Raw genomic sequence first — 15,942 nt, forward strand, 5'->3', positions numbered from 1 at the left:
ATTGGGCTCCTTGAAGTGTAAGGCTTAAGCTTGTTAACATCTTCCACGTTGACTTGTTATCATGAATTGAGATTTTAAGTCTAGGAACAAACTTGGACCCTTCTAATTCATCCATCCTCGCTCCGTATTGAAATTTAAAGTCCATCACATCATCTTGAAGCTTCAACTCTTATTTTCGAAATTTCTTCGTGATTGATACATTCTAATATAAAATACTTGTGAGTTTGACCATTGGACTAGGAATTTGTTAAATTACTTAATTTTTAACATTTTAAGTATAGAGATTGAATTTCAAAATTTGTCAAAATACATTAACTAACAACATATTTAAATCAAGAGAGAAGCTAGAAAATTTTTTTTAGAAGAGTTAAAATAAAATTCAAAATTCGAGGGAGGGGAGAAAATGAATATAGTATTAAAAAAACCTTAGTTGAATGATAAAACTTTCAAGACACCGAAGGGAGGTGAGGTCGAGACCCTGCCCGCCCTTTGCATTCACCCTTGATTTTTAACCTTTTAAATTCGAGACAATCGTCAAGTATTCAAAATGACAGGTTTGATAAATTCTTAGCATGCAATGGTTCAATACATAAAGGTGGATTCAAGTTACACAATGGCCTTGACTCCCAAAAATTGAGAAAATTGCTAAACCACCTTTTTCAATTTGTAATATTATAAATTAATATAATGAAAAATTCACATTTTAACCAGCAAAGGCCCCTCCCCCATGAAAATTTCATGGCTTCATCCCCTTGGTGTATTCAAGAGATTTACTTTGATGATGATGATGGCATCTTATAATCAGCAACAATGAAACCATCCAAATAAAATGCAAAATCTTGCATTTAAAAACCAATCAGTCCCAAAATTATTCAAAGTTGAATATTGTTCCAACAGCAACCATTAATTAAGCAAGTAACAAGGTTTTCTTTGTAGTTAATAACATATCAAAGATTTGATGATGATGATGATGATGGCACCACATAATCAACAACTATGACACCATCCAAATAATCCCTAACCTTCTGTTTCTGTAGGTTCACATATTCTTCGTTTCCCTCAATCTCTTCCATTTCATTGACTCCATTAAAAACCGCAACCGAGGCAATCGAAAAGCCCTTAGCTCTTGCGGGTGAGAAATTCTCCCCACAAGTGATCTGTTGAATACCGGAGACACCGTCCTTAATCCCTTTAATTACCCCTAAAATCTCACCTTGCACTTCATCATTAACATTCTCTTTAAGTTTCAAGAAGGTCACTTTGATGGCAGAGTTACAGGGTAAGGACAACGGCAAAGGATCGTTATCGGCAACCCAATCAACGGCCATGATATCATCACAAATGGGGAGGACATTTTCCTTGACGACACGAAGGTGATCGGGGTGTGCGGAATATGAGTTCAAATCCTCTTTGGACTTGTACCGGCTATGGAGCATGTGCGTGAAATTGGAGATTGGAGACCTCGTGCGAAAGACGGGACCTGCAGTAAGGTGGACAACAGGGTCGAGAGACACCAAGCCATTGAGGCCATTGAGCATCATATTGACCTTTGCCTGGTCAATGTCATCTTTGACCTTGAAAAGTACAACATGCTCAACAATGGACATGGTGATCGAGGTTTTCGAGGATTTGGTGGATAAAGTGAAGGGTCTTTTGGGGTGTTTGGGAGATGAGAAAGTGACAGAAAATGGCGGGGAAAAGAGAGGGCGAGGTTTTACACACAGCATCAAAATAAACTACAAGTAGCCTAATAATTGGAATAAAATTAACAAAACTTCAACACTACCTGCAAAATTTGAGATCAAATAGAGATGAATTTCCATATAAATGTAGCTCAGAACTTGCAATCAACCAAAACTTCAACAACTACAAAATCGAAACCCTTCAACATTAACATTACTCTAGCCATTAAAATGTCACAATGCAAGTACCCATAGAGACTCTTATACTAGGAGTCGGGTTGCATTTCGTCCCTTCTATTCCTGTATGTTAGATCAAAGGACAAACTAGTCCTTTTACCAAAAATTCCATCCATTTTTACCCTTAAAAATGGGTCATTGTATATCAACATAAGGTACATGTCACACGTTGCATGTAACTATCTGTTTATTTTTTATTTTTTTGTCAACCAAGCCGACTTTTTACAGAAGAAATGGATGAAATTTGCTCTATGATCTATTAATTTGCCGCTTTTTTTTTAGTAAGGGGGCAAAATGCAATATGATTTGTTACTTTTACCACACCGATCAAGAACTACCAATACCATAGCATAATCTCTAAAAACAAACATAAAAATCAATAAAAAAAATCCCAAACCCATTTTTTGGAAATGAGAATCTGAGATTAATAGCCAAGTCCCGAAACATTCAACCAAACGAATCATTATAATAAGTACCTTTTTTACATTAATGCAAAGAGAACAACTGAATAAAGAACAAAAAGAAATATGAAGCATAAATCAAGTAGAAACAATAAGAAAGAAGAAATGCACTAGTAGATAAAGTGAAGGGTCTTTTAAGGTGTTTGGGAGACGAGAAAGTGGGCGAAATGGAGAGAAAAAAAGAGAGGGCGAGATTTCATACAGCATCAAAATAAACAAGAAGTAGACTAATAGTTGGAGCAAAAGTAACAAAACTTCAACACTGCCTACAAAATTATAAGAATTTAGAATCAACCAAAAACTTCAAAAACCCCAAAACCAAAACCATTTTAAAATTATAAGAATCTAAAAGCAACATTAACTACAGACTAGCAATTCAAATGTTACAACGATTAAGTACCACCCCATAGCATAATCTCTAAAAAGAACACAAACCCAAATTGGGAAATGAGATTCTAAGACTAAAAATCAAAATCCCAAACAATGCAACCAAATGAATCGTTATAATTAAGTGCCCCTTTTCTTCCCTCCATTCAAAGAGAGAAAAAAAAAAAAAACCAATGTGCTAAAAAGAAATATATGAGATTAGCTGAAGGCAAAAATCAACTAAAGATTATATAAATAGATTACAAAGAGAAGTAAATGAGCTGAGCGAGTGGACTGACACTAACCTTGGAGAAATTGCGGCGTCTTTTTGCCTATTTTTGTGGTTGAATTGTAAGAAATGCGGATTTGGTTTTATGGGGTCTTGGTTTTGTTGACTAAAGAAGGTCAAGAGCATGTGCGTGGTTGGATATATGTCATGTGAAAAAAAAAATGTTATTTCTGCCGGCCCAAATCACATTGGCCTAAGTAACATTTGGTTGGGCCTTATAATTATATATATTTTAAATGGGATTATATAATTTTTGGCTCCTGAACTTGATAACTAAGTCCACTTTGATGCCTACACTTTTTCTGATCCACTTGGTACATGAAGTTGACAACTAGATTTATTTTGTTTCTTAAACTTGAAAAATATAAAGGTTTTATGACATGGCATTCAAAGATTGTGTCACATAAATCGAATCGAATCGAAAAAAATTTAAGTTAGTCAAGTTGACAAGTCCTATTTTATCATCCTAACTCAATTTTAAATTTTTTAGAATCGACTCGAGTTGAATTTAGTGAATTTTTTTGAGTTAAATTTTTAAAAATAAACATGTGAAATTAAAATCTTGTTACAATATAACTAATTCCATATTAAATCACATAAATCTCAAAACTCATTCAAAACAAAATAAGAGGAAAAAAAGATATTTTAGTATGATAAACTTGAATTGATGATTTACTTATTTAGGTCCTCAGAATTATTATTTTGGAAAATTTTAAAATATTTTCTGAAATATTGGAAAATTTTATAAATATTTTTTTATAATTTTGTTAAGAGAGTTCAATTTGTTTATTTTCAAAATTGATGAGACCAAAAAGGTATTTACACTAATATGTTGTTTGAATTATTTGAGTTATTCAAATTGTAAAATTCAACTCAACTCGAACTTGAAAACCAAATTACTTACTCAAGTTAACTCGAAAAATTTGAATAATTTGAATAACTTAATTCGAAATAAAAAAATAATTTTTTGAGTCGAATCAAGTTTTGCTTACCTCTAATGAGGTGGTTCAATCTTAAAGTGTCACATACAGTGTTCTAATAATCGAACTTGTGGTTAAACCGACTAGAGCACTGATTCCCAATTCAACCGGTTTGATTAATTCAACTACTGGACCAACAATAATTGAAAATTCATAAAAATTCAAAAAATAATTTTTTTATTAAATTGGTTCAACCTGTTCAATTACTGATTTTTGTTCCAATTTTCAATTTTTACCGATTTCGTGCAATTTCAAATTCAATTGATTCAACCTTTTTGTTTGAACCAGTATACCGGCTAGTTCTTAGTCTTATCGGTCCAATCAACTAATCCAGTCATATTTCAAGAACACCAGTCATATCATCAAATATTGACGGAATCCAAGTTTAGGGATAAAATGGATCTAATTATAAAGTTTAAGTACAAAAGTAAACAAAATAAATATAAGTACCAAAATGGACCTAATTGTCAAATTCAGAAACTAAAATTTATATTATATATTCCTATTAAATTTATACTAAAGTAAAATTTTGTTGATATAAGGTTTGAGTTTTGTTTACACCGTCAAAAGTCGTTTAGAAAGATTTAGGGTAAAAAAAATAGTATAAAATGTTGTTGATATAAGATTTGAGTTTGATAATTTAGTTTCGTTTACACCGTAATACCGAGAGTCACTTGGAAGGAGCTACCACGTAGTAGTTGAAGTGCGAAAGAGAGTTGCCTTCTGGTGATGAGCAGGGTCTTACACAGGCCATGGGCTTAGTGATGAGTTGTTTGTGGGTGTTAGCGGATAGTTGCCTTATTATGAAGTGCTAATGGAGGAGTTATGTGGCGCCTTGCTAGGACGTAACTACACTTTCCTAGCGATGGGATTGATTATGTCGTAAGTAGCCGATGGCAAGGTTTCTGCGATGCCTACCAAGATGGTGTGAATTGCATCTAACACTAACACAGCATCAATTAAGTCTTCTTGTTAATTTTATCGTCTAATTTTATCGTGTATCGTCTAAATTTAGAATTAATCAGTACACTTTAACATTTTAAATGAATTCTTAAAGTATTAATATATTGCATCAATTTAAGTATCAAATATAAGTTTATATCTAATATCAATTATATTTAAAATATTGAATCAAATTATAAATATATGCGTATCTACCACATAAACAATTTGGAACTGTTGTGTTTATAAAACACCGTATGAAACATGAACCAAAAGTAATAGTAAATATAAAGCTTTTAAAATCAAATTATATTTTTAAATCGAGATTTTATATTTAACTTTCATAAATGTGCTTTTGGCTGAAACTATTCTTTAACCTCATTAGAGTATATATAGCCTTATTTCAAATATATAGCATAATATATTTTAATTTGTAATATATATTGTTGTTTGCTGATTTTTTATATGCAAAATTGGCAGCGGGCTAGTTGTAAATTCAAAGTTGTGCAATCCGTGACGGTGCCATCTCCTGTGGATAGTACTGTTGATTCACTTGTTAATGAGCATGGTTTAAATAATTCGATGATTTTTTTTAAAAAAAATCAAGATTATGATAATAAATTCAATTCTCAAATTGTGAAACGTTTAATTCTTTAAATAAATTAACACAATTATTTGATTATTTTGTTAATGATGTCAATTAAAATTCAATTTTGGGGCTTGTCAATAATTTGTATTGCTGCTGTTTTAAGGGATTCTAATGGTATGGTTGTGAAGTGTTTTACTGGTTTTGTTCATTCCTTAATGGATCCTTGCATAGCTGAAGCATTCGCAATTCGTGAGGCTCTTTCTTGGTTGTGTTTGCATGTCGACCAGGTTTTGTTGGAGTCGGATTCTCTAGTAACCATTTCTGCTTTAAATCACCCAAGGGTTGATGTGTCAAACTTCGGTTTGTTGATTTGCAGTTTCAACAGTAGTCTTTTTTTATTTACTCGTCGAGGAGTAAATAAAGTACCTCATTCTTTAGCAATGATAGTCTTATTACATGATAATCACACTTTCCTGGTAATATTAAATGCTGAGATGTCTATTGTGGTCAATGAAGGGTGTCATTAGGACCGAGTGTATAGGACAAGTCTATTGCTTTGAGTTTAATGTGTTCCCTTCTCGACATATTTTATCTTTATCCGCTTTGAGTATTTATAAAATCTTTTTTTTTTCTTCAAAAGATTATATTATTGACAAATTGAATATAATTTTTTCACATGTTTCAAAAACAATTTTTAACTTCAATAGTAAACTAAGCTTGGTACTTAAGCTAATTGCTCAAGTTATAAAAAAATGTTCTATCTAAATATTTTACACTCTTTTCTTATTAGTATAGGATTATTAACCTTACAAATCATTGATTTTTTTTTATCATTCGAGTACAATTCACATATCCATACGCTCACACAATTCTGACCAGATTCGTGTTTTAGGGACGGGTGAACACCCTTAATTTATATTTTTTATAATATTTATGTTTTGTATCATGATGAGAATGAAACTTCCAATTTGTATCCATATATAATAATTTATATCTGCCAATTGAGTTTTATTTCAATTGACATGCGTATTGTTGTCAATGTATGAGGACGTGGGTTCGAGTGTACTGAAGCACATTATCCTTATATTTATGGGTTGAGGAATGACTATAGATACGTAGTTCTAAGCATTATGTCACCTAAATATAGATATGATCAAAACCTATAATGAAATTGTTCAAAAAAATAATTTATATCCGTATAACCGTTACATAAAATGACTCATTGCTCTAGTTAAATGAATGTATTCATTTTTAACCTTGTTTTGATGTTACAAATCACACAACCCCAAATTTGGTAATCTACTTATTTGCGATTAAATAATTTTACAACTATAATACTCAATTTAGAATTAAACATTTATTATACACCTCATGGGAGTTTTTCTTAATTAATCTATTCTTTTTAAGAGAGAGTAGAAAGGAAAGTTTTAATCGTTATTATTGTATTAATCAATCTTTCATCACTTTAGCTAGGAATATTTAAGTGTTAAATGTAAATTTGAATATGATGAATTTATATTTAAAACATGTGAATTAAATTGTAATATGTATCTATCGTATAAATAATTTGAATTTAATTTGGATTTAACGTGTTAAAAAGGAAAGACAGTCATCAAAATTTTTAAAAATATATATTTTCTTTTTTTTCTTTAAACACATCGAGTTCAGATTACCTATACAATAATTACACACGTATACAATTTGATTTGTGCTGGATTTAAATTATCACGTTATCGCGTAATATTTAAGCTATTAACCAAACTCTACAAATGATATGATTGAAATCATAATGATATTTTAAAGAGTTTAATCAACAAGTAATTGAGTGTAATGAAAAAACATATTATACTTTTAAGAAAAGAGCATATATTCTAACTTTAAAAATAATATTATTAAAAGAAATAACTACAAATACTAAATATAAACTATAAATCTGATAAGAAAATATAGAAAAAAAAAAAGAGTCTTAGGTGACTCATAAAAGAACAAAGATGGTACAAACACCTATTAAAGAAAACAAGTCACGGCGGCGTTTCTAAGTTCTTCAGCTAACTTACAGATATTAGAAAGTAACTGATGTTGTTGGGTTCAGTGCCTTTCCTGTCCCTTCTTAGCTTAAAACGTCACTGCCTTCAAAGATTTTCAAAACCCTTTTTTCAGTGTTCAAAAAGGCCATTGCACTTTGCCCCCACTACCCCATTTTTTGCCTTGGTGAAATGAAAGCCTACATTTAGTTCAACAGATACTGTTCTTCATGCTCTGCAAGGAAGTGGTAAATGTCTTTTTGTTGAATCTCTTTTGCTTTATTTTTTACTTTGAAAACTTGGGTTTTGTTTTTTTTTTTTGGGGGGGTTGAAATGAATGATTTTGCAATGTTAAACATTGTTAATCAAGTAATGGGTTTATTGCTTTTTAGTTCATTTTAATCTGTCACCCCTTTTTACATGCATTGCATGTTAAAACATTGTTAATCAAGCAATAGGAGTTTACATGCATGTATGTTTGAAATTCATGGTTTATCTTTAGAACCACCAATGGACTTCCGATCTCAAATCATGATGTTTAGGGCCTTTATTGTATTCAATTTTTTAGTCGGGTCAATTCGAGTTTTAAAATTTTCGAATTATATTTATATTAAAGTTATTTTGGGTTTTTTCAATTTGTGATTAAAATTTTTGGGATTAAGTTATTTTAAGTTCAGACTTCGATTTTTTATGTTTAAGATTAATTAAGTCAATCAGATTTGAATTAATTAACTGCATTTTCAAGTTTAAATTAAAATTTACTCGTTTATTCAGTTGTGATACTTTAAACAAAAAATCAAGGGAGTTTTGTGCAAAATTTCGGATTTTTACTTTTTGATTGAAATTAAGGCATTTTGCAATGTTTTGTTGCATGTTAAACATTGTTAATCAAGGAATTGGTTTATTGAATTTTAGTTTATCATGTTAAAACAATTGTTAATCAAGCAATAGGCTTATACATGTGTATGTTTGAACTTCATTGTTTATCTTTGTACTATGGATTCGTATTTGCTATCTAAATTAACCAAATCTTTATCTTTAGCACCATGATCAATGTTCTTTATTGTCTTCTGTTGCAATTTTTGAATTCGAGTTTTAAAATCTTCACCTTATTTTATATTCAAGTTGTTTTGGATTTGGGTTGGTCAAGTTTAAGGCTTAAGTTTTGAGTGGGTCGAATCTTTTTTTTTAAACAATTTCATTATAGGTTCTGATCATATTTGCTCTTTTTGACAAGTTAGGTCTTTTTTATTTATATTTTTTTTTGTTGATTTTTTTTTGCTTTATTATTATTATTTGTTCAAATATTTGTTTTATTTTTTTACTTTGAAAACTTGGCTTGTGCATCATGTTGTGTCTTTTTTTTTTAATTAAAATGAAGGCATTTTGCAAGGTTTTGTTGCAGAGCATTTTTTCTTTGCTGAAATTGTTGTAGATACATCACCATCATGTTAAGCATTGTTAATCAAGAAATGGGTTTACTGATTTCCAGATAATTTTCTCTTAAATTTTTTAGATTTTAAAATTCAGGTCCAATTGTTAATAACTTAAAATTTTTTATATTAAATTTAGGTCTATTATAATATCAATTTTGTATTACATGTTTAATAGAAGAATTTTAACAATGTTTCACAACTAGACTTATATGATTAAATCTGAAAAGTAAATGAACTAAATTCCATAAAATAAAAGTAGAAAGACCAAATCACAAGTGTACAAAGAGTACAAAGACTTGAAGCATATTTTAACCGGTCAACTTTTTTCATGCATTTCAATTTTTCTATGTTAATACATTGCATGTTAAACATCGTGCAATGGGCGCATACATATGTATGCTTCAACTTCATATGGTTTATCTTTGTACTATGAATCCATATTTTTGCTATCCAAATTAGCCAATTGTTTACCTTTAGCACAACCAATGGACTTCCAATTTCAAATCATGATGTTTAGGGTTTCTTTATTCGCTTTAGTTGCAATTTGATAGTTCAAGTTGGTTTTGGGTCAGGTCAATTTGAGTTTAAAAATTTATGAGTTCTATTTTATTTAAGTTGCTTTGAATTTGGGTTGCTCGAGTTTTAGATTTAGATTTTTGAGGTCAAATTATTTCAAGTACAAGTTGTTAACTTTTTATGTTCAAAACTAATTAGGTTGTTAATTATGTTTTCGAGTTCAAATAAAAAATTCCCTGTCTATTTAGTTGCGGTCCTTTAAATAATATAACATCACTAGTCACATCGGTTTTAATGCTTGTTTTATATTACTTTCAATGCAGGAGGCTACGGATACTTTTGATGAATTAAAAGTATCAAGAAGACAAAAATTTAGTAAATATTACAAGTGAGACATTATTCTATAACGACATACTATCATGTCGAATGATTACATAAATGTTCAAAGGAGGCCACTTATGGACTTCTTAACATGTCCCCTTTGTTCAAACATTTACAGGGAAGCAACTACCATATGTGTTTGCCTTCATACATGTAAGTATTTTTCACCAAAAATTTGCTTCCCTTAATAGGCTTTTCATTGCATGCTTCGGTTCAACAATTAGAAATTTGTCGAGTTATAAGTAAAGTCTCGGGTCCCAATATTTTTTTTGCAATATTGTTAGTAGTAAATAGGGGCAAAGCTAACATTTTTTTAATGGAGATCGAGATTAAGTTATATATTTTTATGAGAGTTAAAATACATTTTTATCATTGTATTGGTTTATATCTTTATAGTTTTCAAAAGGATTAAAGCAGCAATTTTCATTTTGTACCAAAACTCCTGCCAACCCTCCCCTTCGCCCTTGGTAGAGAATACAACCTTAGGAAAGCTTTGCATTCTATTTAAGGGTCTGAACTGGTTCAATTTGAATTTAGTTACTATTGTATAGAAAAGACATTTTTAGAGTTACTTAATGCTAAACATTCTCTTACTGTCCAAAAACAAGAAGAAAACATTGCTGGTATATGTTTCTAAATTGCTTGACGTTGAAATTACATTGTGTGTGCGTCCTACAGTTTGCAGACAATGCATCTATGAGAAAGTAGAGAAGGAAAAAACACATTACTGTCCAACGTGCGATGCCTATCTCGGTTCCATTCCTCAACACATGCTAAGGTAAAATTGTATCTTTTTGTTTTATTTCCTCGTAGTTAGACGTATAAATTCTGAATTCGAATAAAATATCAAATTTTAAATTTTAACCAATTTGATTTTATTATAAAAGGTGAATTATATGAATTTGTTTAATCTAAACTGGAATTGATAAGAATTTGAAACAATTTGAACCCTAAATAATCCAAACCCAAAATAATATGAACCTGAAATGATTCGAACTCATAATGACCCGACTCGAAAAATTTGAACCTTAAACCTAAATAATCTGAACACAAAACAACCTAAAGTTGAAATGGCTTCAATTCAAATTGATTTGAACCTGAAATGATTTCAACTTAAAATAACCCAAATCCAAAACAATTTGAATCTAAAATGACTCGAACAATTAACTAAAAATGACCCAACCTGAAAAAACATAATCCCATAACAACTTGAATTTGAAACAGTTTAAATCCAAAATTTATGCAAACATAAAATTGATCCAAATTAGAGTTGTTTATGAATCAGCGTAAAATACAAAAATCTTTGTCCAAGCCCAACCCAAATTAAATCGGGAAAAACAGACTACCTAACCTTTGGATAAGTCTAACCAAAAGTTTAGATACTTAAAATTTGAAACTAACCCAAATTAAAATGACCAAAAAAATTACAACCCCAATATACCCGATCCACTCCCACCTAAAATCCATGGGCATCACATTTACAGATTTTACACCAGTTATTTATGTACCCAATTGCAATTCCATATTATCATTTTATAATCTCCATTTATGTACTTTTCTTTTACAGAAATGACCATAAATTGGAGAAACTTGTAATGCAAATTTTTCCCCTGGAAAAACCAAATGAAGACAACACAGAAAATAGATTCTCAAATCATTCCATGAATCCTATCATGAAACAGGTATCATTTTTCACTAACACATAGTCTCTTGATGCTAAAATAGCTTTTATGCATCTCATAGTACCTTGCATTACATCCCCCCCCCCTTTTTTATGTATTAGAATGAATTAGACAATTCCGAACCTACGGAGCGCGAGTTTTCTCTTGAAAGAGCAAGGAAAGGACTGTGCTGGGAACATCTAGGAGGTCATAAAGATGGCGAAACTTTTGGAACTGAAGTGCAAGTGAAGAGGAGGAGGAGGACGCAGAGGAAGCCATATTGCAAGTTTCTGATCGGCCAAAGAGAGGAGGGTTTGAAGATAGGGACCGCAAACGAGATGTCGAAAACCGATACGAGTGGTCTTGAGAAGTCGACTGATTCATTGAACCGATGCGGAGAAATTGTGTATCTAAACCAAGATAGCAGTTGTTCCCCACGCCCTGTGTGGTTTTGCTTGCTTGCAAGTCAAGAAACGTAAGAAACGTTAATTATTAAAAAAAATTATCCTAAATCCTGAATCCTAAATTTTTTTTATTGGTTTTGTTGTTTCAGGAACGACATGGCATTGCCTCAAATACCAAAACCTTTTATTAGTACCAAGTAGGTTAAACCCTTTATTAATTAGTTGTATTTTACATCTGATGTCAATGGGTAGTGTGGGATTCGAATTAATTTGTGGATCCATTGTAGATTTACGTTTAATGTATTTGTGCAATTGATTCAGGAATGGAGATTTAGCCTTATCCATTGTGAACAAGTATCTTGCAATGAAGCTAAACCTCAAACATGAATCTGAGGTAATGCTGTTTATGCTTCCATACGTGTCCAAAGTACCATGGAAGAAGTTGTATTAAACCTCAAATTGCAATTGCCTTTTTGTTTAAAAATAAATAAATTAGTCCTTGTATGTTAGATTTAAAAGCAAACTGGTCATTCTGTTAAAAATTTCATCCATTTCTATTGTTAAAAACCGATCCTTGTACGTCAGAATGAGGTACATGTGGCACACCACGTGTAACTATCTGGTTATTTTGCCAACCATGATAATTTTTTATAGTAAAAATGAATGAAACTTTTAACAGAAAAGACTAGTTTATTCTTTGATCTAACACACAAGAACTAATGTACCTATTTTTTAAGTAAAAGGGATAAAATGCAATTTGACTCCTAACATAGAGGACTCCATGATATTTTCATCGTATATGCTCCCACTTGCTTATTCATATTAATGATACATTCATAGCCTATAAGTAGTAGAGTTGTTTGGTCGTGTCAGATTCAGGTTGAATCCATGAATGGCATTGACAACTAGTATAGTTTTTCAAGCTCAAGTCAACTAAACTCTAAATCTTTTTAGATTTTTGGGTTCCAGACTTTGAAAGATATGATTTATGAAACATGCTTTGAATGCAGGTTGAAGTCATGTGTTTGGGTCATCCATTGATGCCAACCTTAACCCTAAACAACCTGATAGACACATGGCTAGAGGCCGTATCAGATATCGAACCGGTGCCAGCCGAGGAAGGTGACGGCAGGAACTTTTTGATGGAATTAACGTATAGAAGGTCCATGAAGCAGTGCGCTTTGCAGTAAAATTCAAATGGGATGGAGCCTATGATATCCTTCCAATTGATAAACTCTCCTGGTATACCAATGAACTTTCCAAATTAACATAGCCCGGTCATTTTATATGTTTCCTAATACACAATAGTTTCAATTAATTATACATTTCTTATTTTTCTTCTGTTGTTTTTGGTTCATAAATTGGTGTTGATTCCATTAGTTTCAGTCCCTAATAATTAATTTTCATCGAATCAATCTTAAAACCCAAATTAAATAATATTCATTCGACTATATTTGACAAATTAAATAAATTCATAATTTTAACACTAAATTTATTCTATTAACAAAATCATAAAAATTCAAACTTAATAATATCAATTATTAATTTTCATCAAATCAACCTTAAAATCTAAATTAAACATTAAAAGTTAACGTTTATTATCACTGGGTACCAAAATATATAAATTTTGTCAAATACAAGTACTAAATTATACTCAAAAATAATACAAAGTACCACGTTAAAAAAATAAAAAAGGTGTGGTGGCACATTCAATAATTTAGTAAACACCCATTTATGAACATAAAGCATGCAATCTAGAAGAAAATGAAAAGTTTAAAAAAATTGCTTAAGTTATTGTTACTATTTTGGTTATTTTAGTTTATTTGTTTTTGAATTTGAATTAAAATTTTAAAATTCAAAAATATAAAGACTTAAACATGATTAAATTAAAGAGTTAACGACTAAATCCACAGCTTAATTGAATCCGCAACTCACGGAAAATACAAAAATTAAAAAATAAAATTCAACCAAAAATCAATTAAAATACACGCTACACGAACATCAAAAGTAGGGGGAAAAAACGAATTTTTCAGCATTATTGATTAATATTTATGATAAAGCAATAGGAAAAATTGAACCTAATCTAACATCAAATGCATGAAGAGAACTCAGTCATTTAGCAGATTGTCCCAGTAATTCCTTTACTTTTGCAATATATTCAGTCATTGCTTGTTCTTTGGTCTTCCCTATATATATATATATATATGACAAACATTCAACATTTTTTAAGTTAAGATACAAAGCACATCATTTTTTTCGGGTTAATTCCATAAGACACACTTAAACTAAAGTATTATACCAATTAGATCTTTAGTAGATAACATTGATTTTAATTGCCAATTTGGATTTGACATATTTAAAAATGCCTATTAAATCCATATGTAATTAAAAAAGTAACCATGTTAAATCCGAGAATGCATTTAACAAAAAATCAGGAGCGGAGGCAGGAAAGTCTTTATATAATCCCTTTTTAACTTTAAAGAAATCATAAGATAGTATAATGATAAAATTATATTTTGACCCTCCAAAACTTTTCATTCATTTATGGCTTCTCAAAACAATTTTTTGGTTTTGCACTTGACTAAAACTTATGACTAGATTGATAGGAAAAAAAACCCTTGATTGGAACAATACGTTAGTTTAAGGATCCAATGTTTTGAAGTATATTACTAATTTAAAATTTATTTCATAATTTGAGATGTCTGGTGCAATTAATCCTCTAATTATTTTTTTTTTCATTTTTATACCTTCAACATCTTTCCAAGCATCCCATTTAGCTCTGTCTGTGGGGCTTAATATTCCAGGACGATCTGCAAGATGTATAATCATATATTATCTATTAAATATAACTATTACGTTAAATTATTAAACTCAATTAAAATTATTTATATTTGAATATATATATAATATATTCCACTTAAAAACTAGAAACTAGATTAAAAACATATAAAAAAATTTAAATTACCTGAAATGGTACAATAAAATACGACAAAGCTAATAAAAAAGGATTGTATCAAAAGACAAACAAAAGCGATAATCAAATTATACTTTAACCCTTTAAAAATTTATAATTCAATTTTTACTCTCATGAAAAAGAATACGTTCCCCTACCATTAGAGGTATCAATACCAAAACAAAAAATTGATAAACTTATCGATATTGCACCAATAAGAAAATTATTTGGTCCACTCTTGTGGAGCTTAAGTAAAATAAAACACCACCATATGCTCTGGTCTATATCATTTATTTAACCCTACTTATGGAAAACGGAATGATCGATAACTGTGACTTGCGTACCCGTATTAACATTTCCAACCATTGCTTGTTTATATAAGCCGTATAAAATCAGCTTATCTGCATCTTTTGTTGATGGAGGCAAGGTTTTGGCCTTGTTAGCATATTCTTGGAAATCCTCCTATACACACAACATAAACGTTTACAAAAAGAAGAAAATAAATTTGAATTTTTAAAATAATATTATTAAAACTAGAAATTACGGATTCTAAAAACATAAAAACATACCAATAAACTCATGTTTTGTTTTTTGAGTTTTGTATGTAACGATAGTTGATTGTTGTGAATCAAACATGAAAGCTTAGCTGATATAAATGGCGAAAATAATTTTTGTAGAAATGTTCGTATGACCGATTGGTCATTAGTGTTTCTATGTAGATGAACATGAATTTTAAAAACAAATTTTTTTTAAAAAAAAGTGGTCCTACCATTCAGATTTTGCCACGTGGAACCCAAATTCATGGACCATTTGTGGATGTGACTGAGTCTTGTTTGAATTGTTAGTAGAAAGTAGTTACTGTTATTGTGAACAATAAATTGTCGTGGTCCTAAACAAAGGGACTCCTATCTTAATTCTTGTCTACTAATTTATCAACCTACCTTAATTATTAGGGTTAAAAAAAACAATTTCTCATATGGGTTAACTTTTAAATTGATTATTCTAAATGTTATAATTAAAT

At 30.3% G+C, this 15,942-nt stretch overlaps 2 protein-coding genes across 2 annotated transcripts; one reads left to right on the plus strand and one right to left on the minus strand.

Annotated features, from left to right (window-relative positions):
* Positions 1-844: 844 nt before the first annotated feature.
* On the minus strand, positions 845-3,171 carry LOC108467748 (stress-response A/B barrel domain-containing protein UP3-like). Its single transcript, XM_017768506.2, has 2 exons — positions 3,052-3,171; positions 845-1,786 (listed from the first exon to the last, which is right to left on the minus strand). The coding sequence occupies exon 2, from the start codon at positions 1,725-1,727 to the stop codon at positions 948-950; it is 780 nt and encodes a 259-aa protein (XP_017623995.1). The 5' UTR covers positions 1,728-1,786; positions 3,052-3,171; the 3' UTR covers positions 845-947.
* Positions 3,172-11,376: 8,205 nt separating this feature from the next.
* LOC108487877 (E3 ubiquitin protein ligase DRIP1-like) lies at positions 11,377-13,158 on the plus strand. The gene is made up of 5 exons (XM_017792219.2): positions 11,377-11,585; positions 11,687-12,039; positions 12,118-12,165; positions 12,290-12,362; positions 12,979-13,158. Exons 1-5 carry the CDS (start codon positions 11,406-11,408, stop codon positions 13,156-13,158), a joined length of 834 nt encoding a protein of 277 aa, XP_017647708.2. The 5' UTR covers positions 11,377-11,405.
* Positions 13,159-15,942: the final 2,784 nt, after the last annotated feature.

Source organism: Gossypium arboreum, chromosome 7 (assembly GCF_025698485.1).
Source record: "Gossypium arboreum isolate Shixiya-1 chromosome 7, ASM2569848v2, whole genome shotgun sequence".
NCBI lineage: Eukaryota > Viridiplantae > Streptophyta > Magnoliopsida > Malvales > Malvaceae > Gossypium > Gossypium arboreum.

What these genes read in the sequence shown, in the direction of transcription:
- LOC108487877 (XM_017792219.2), top strand. Translation starts at nt 11,406, where the DNA reads ATGTACCCAATTGCAATTCCATATTATCATTTTATAATCTCCATTTAT. An exon ending in TTGCTTGCAAGTCAAGAAAC is followed by an intron (nt 12,040 to 12,117) that starts GTAAGAAACGTT and finishes TTGTTGTTTCAG; the next exon opens with GAACGACATGGCATTGCCTC. An exon ending in ACCTCAAACATGAATCTGAG is followed by an intron (nt 12,363 to 12,978) that starts GTAATGCTGTTT and finishes CTTTGAATGCAG; the next exon opens with GTTGAAGTCATGTGTTTGGG.
- LOC108467748 (XM_017768506.2), bottom strand. Translation starts at nt 1,727, where the DNA reads ATGCTGTGTGTAAAACCTCGCCCTCTCTTTTCCCCGCCATTTTCTGTC.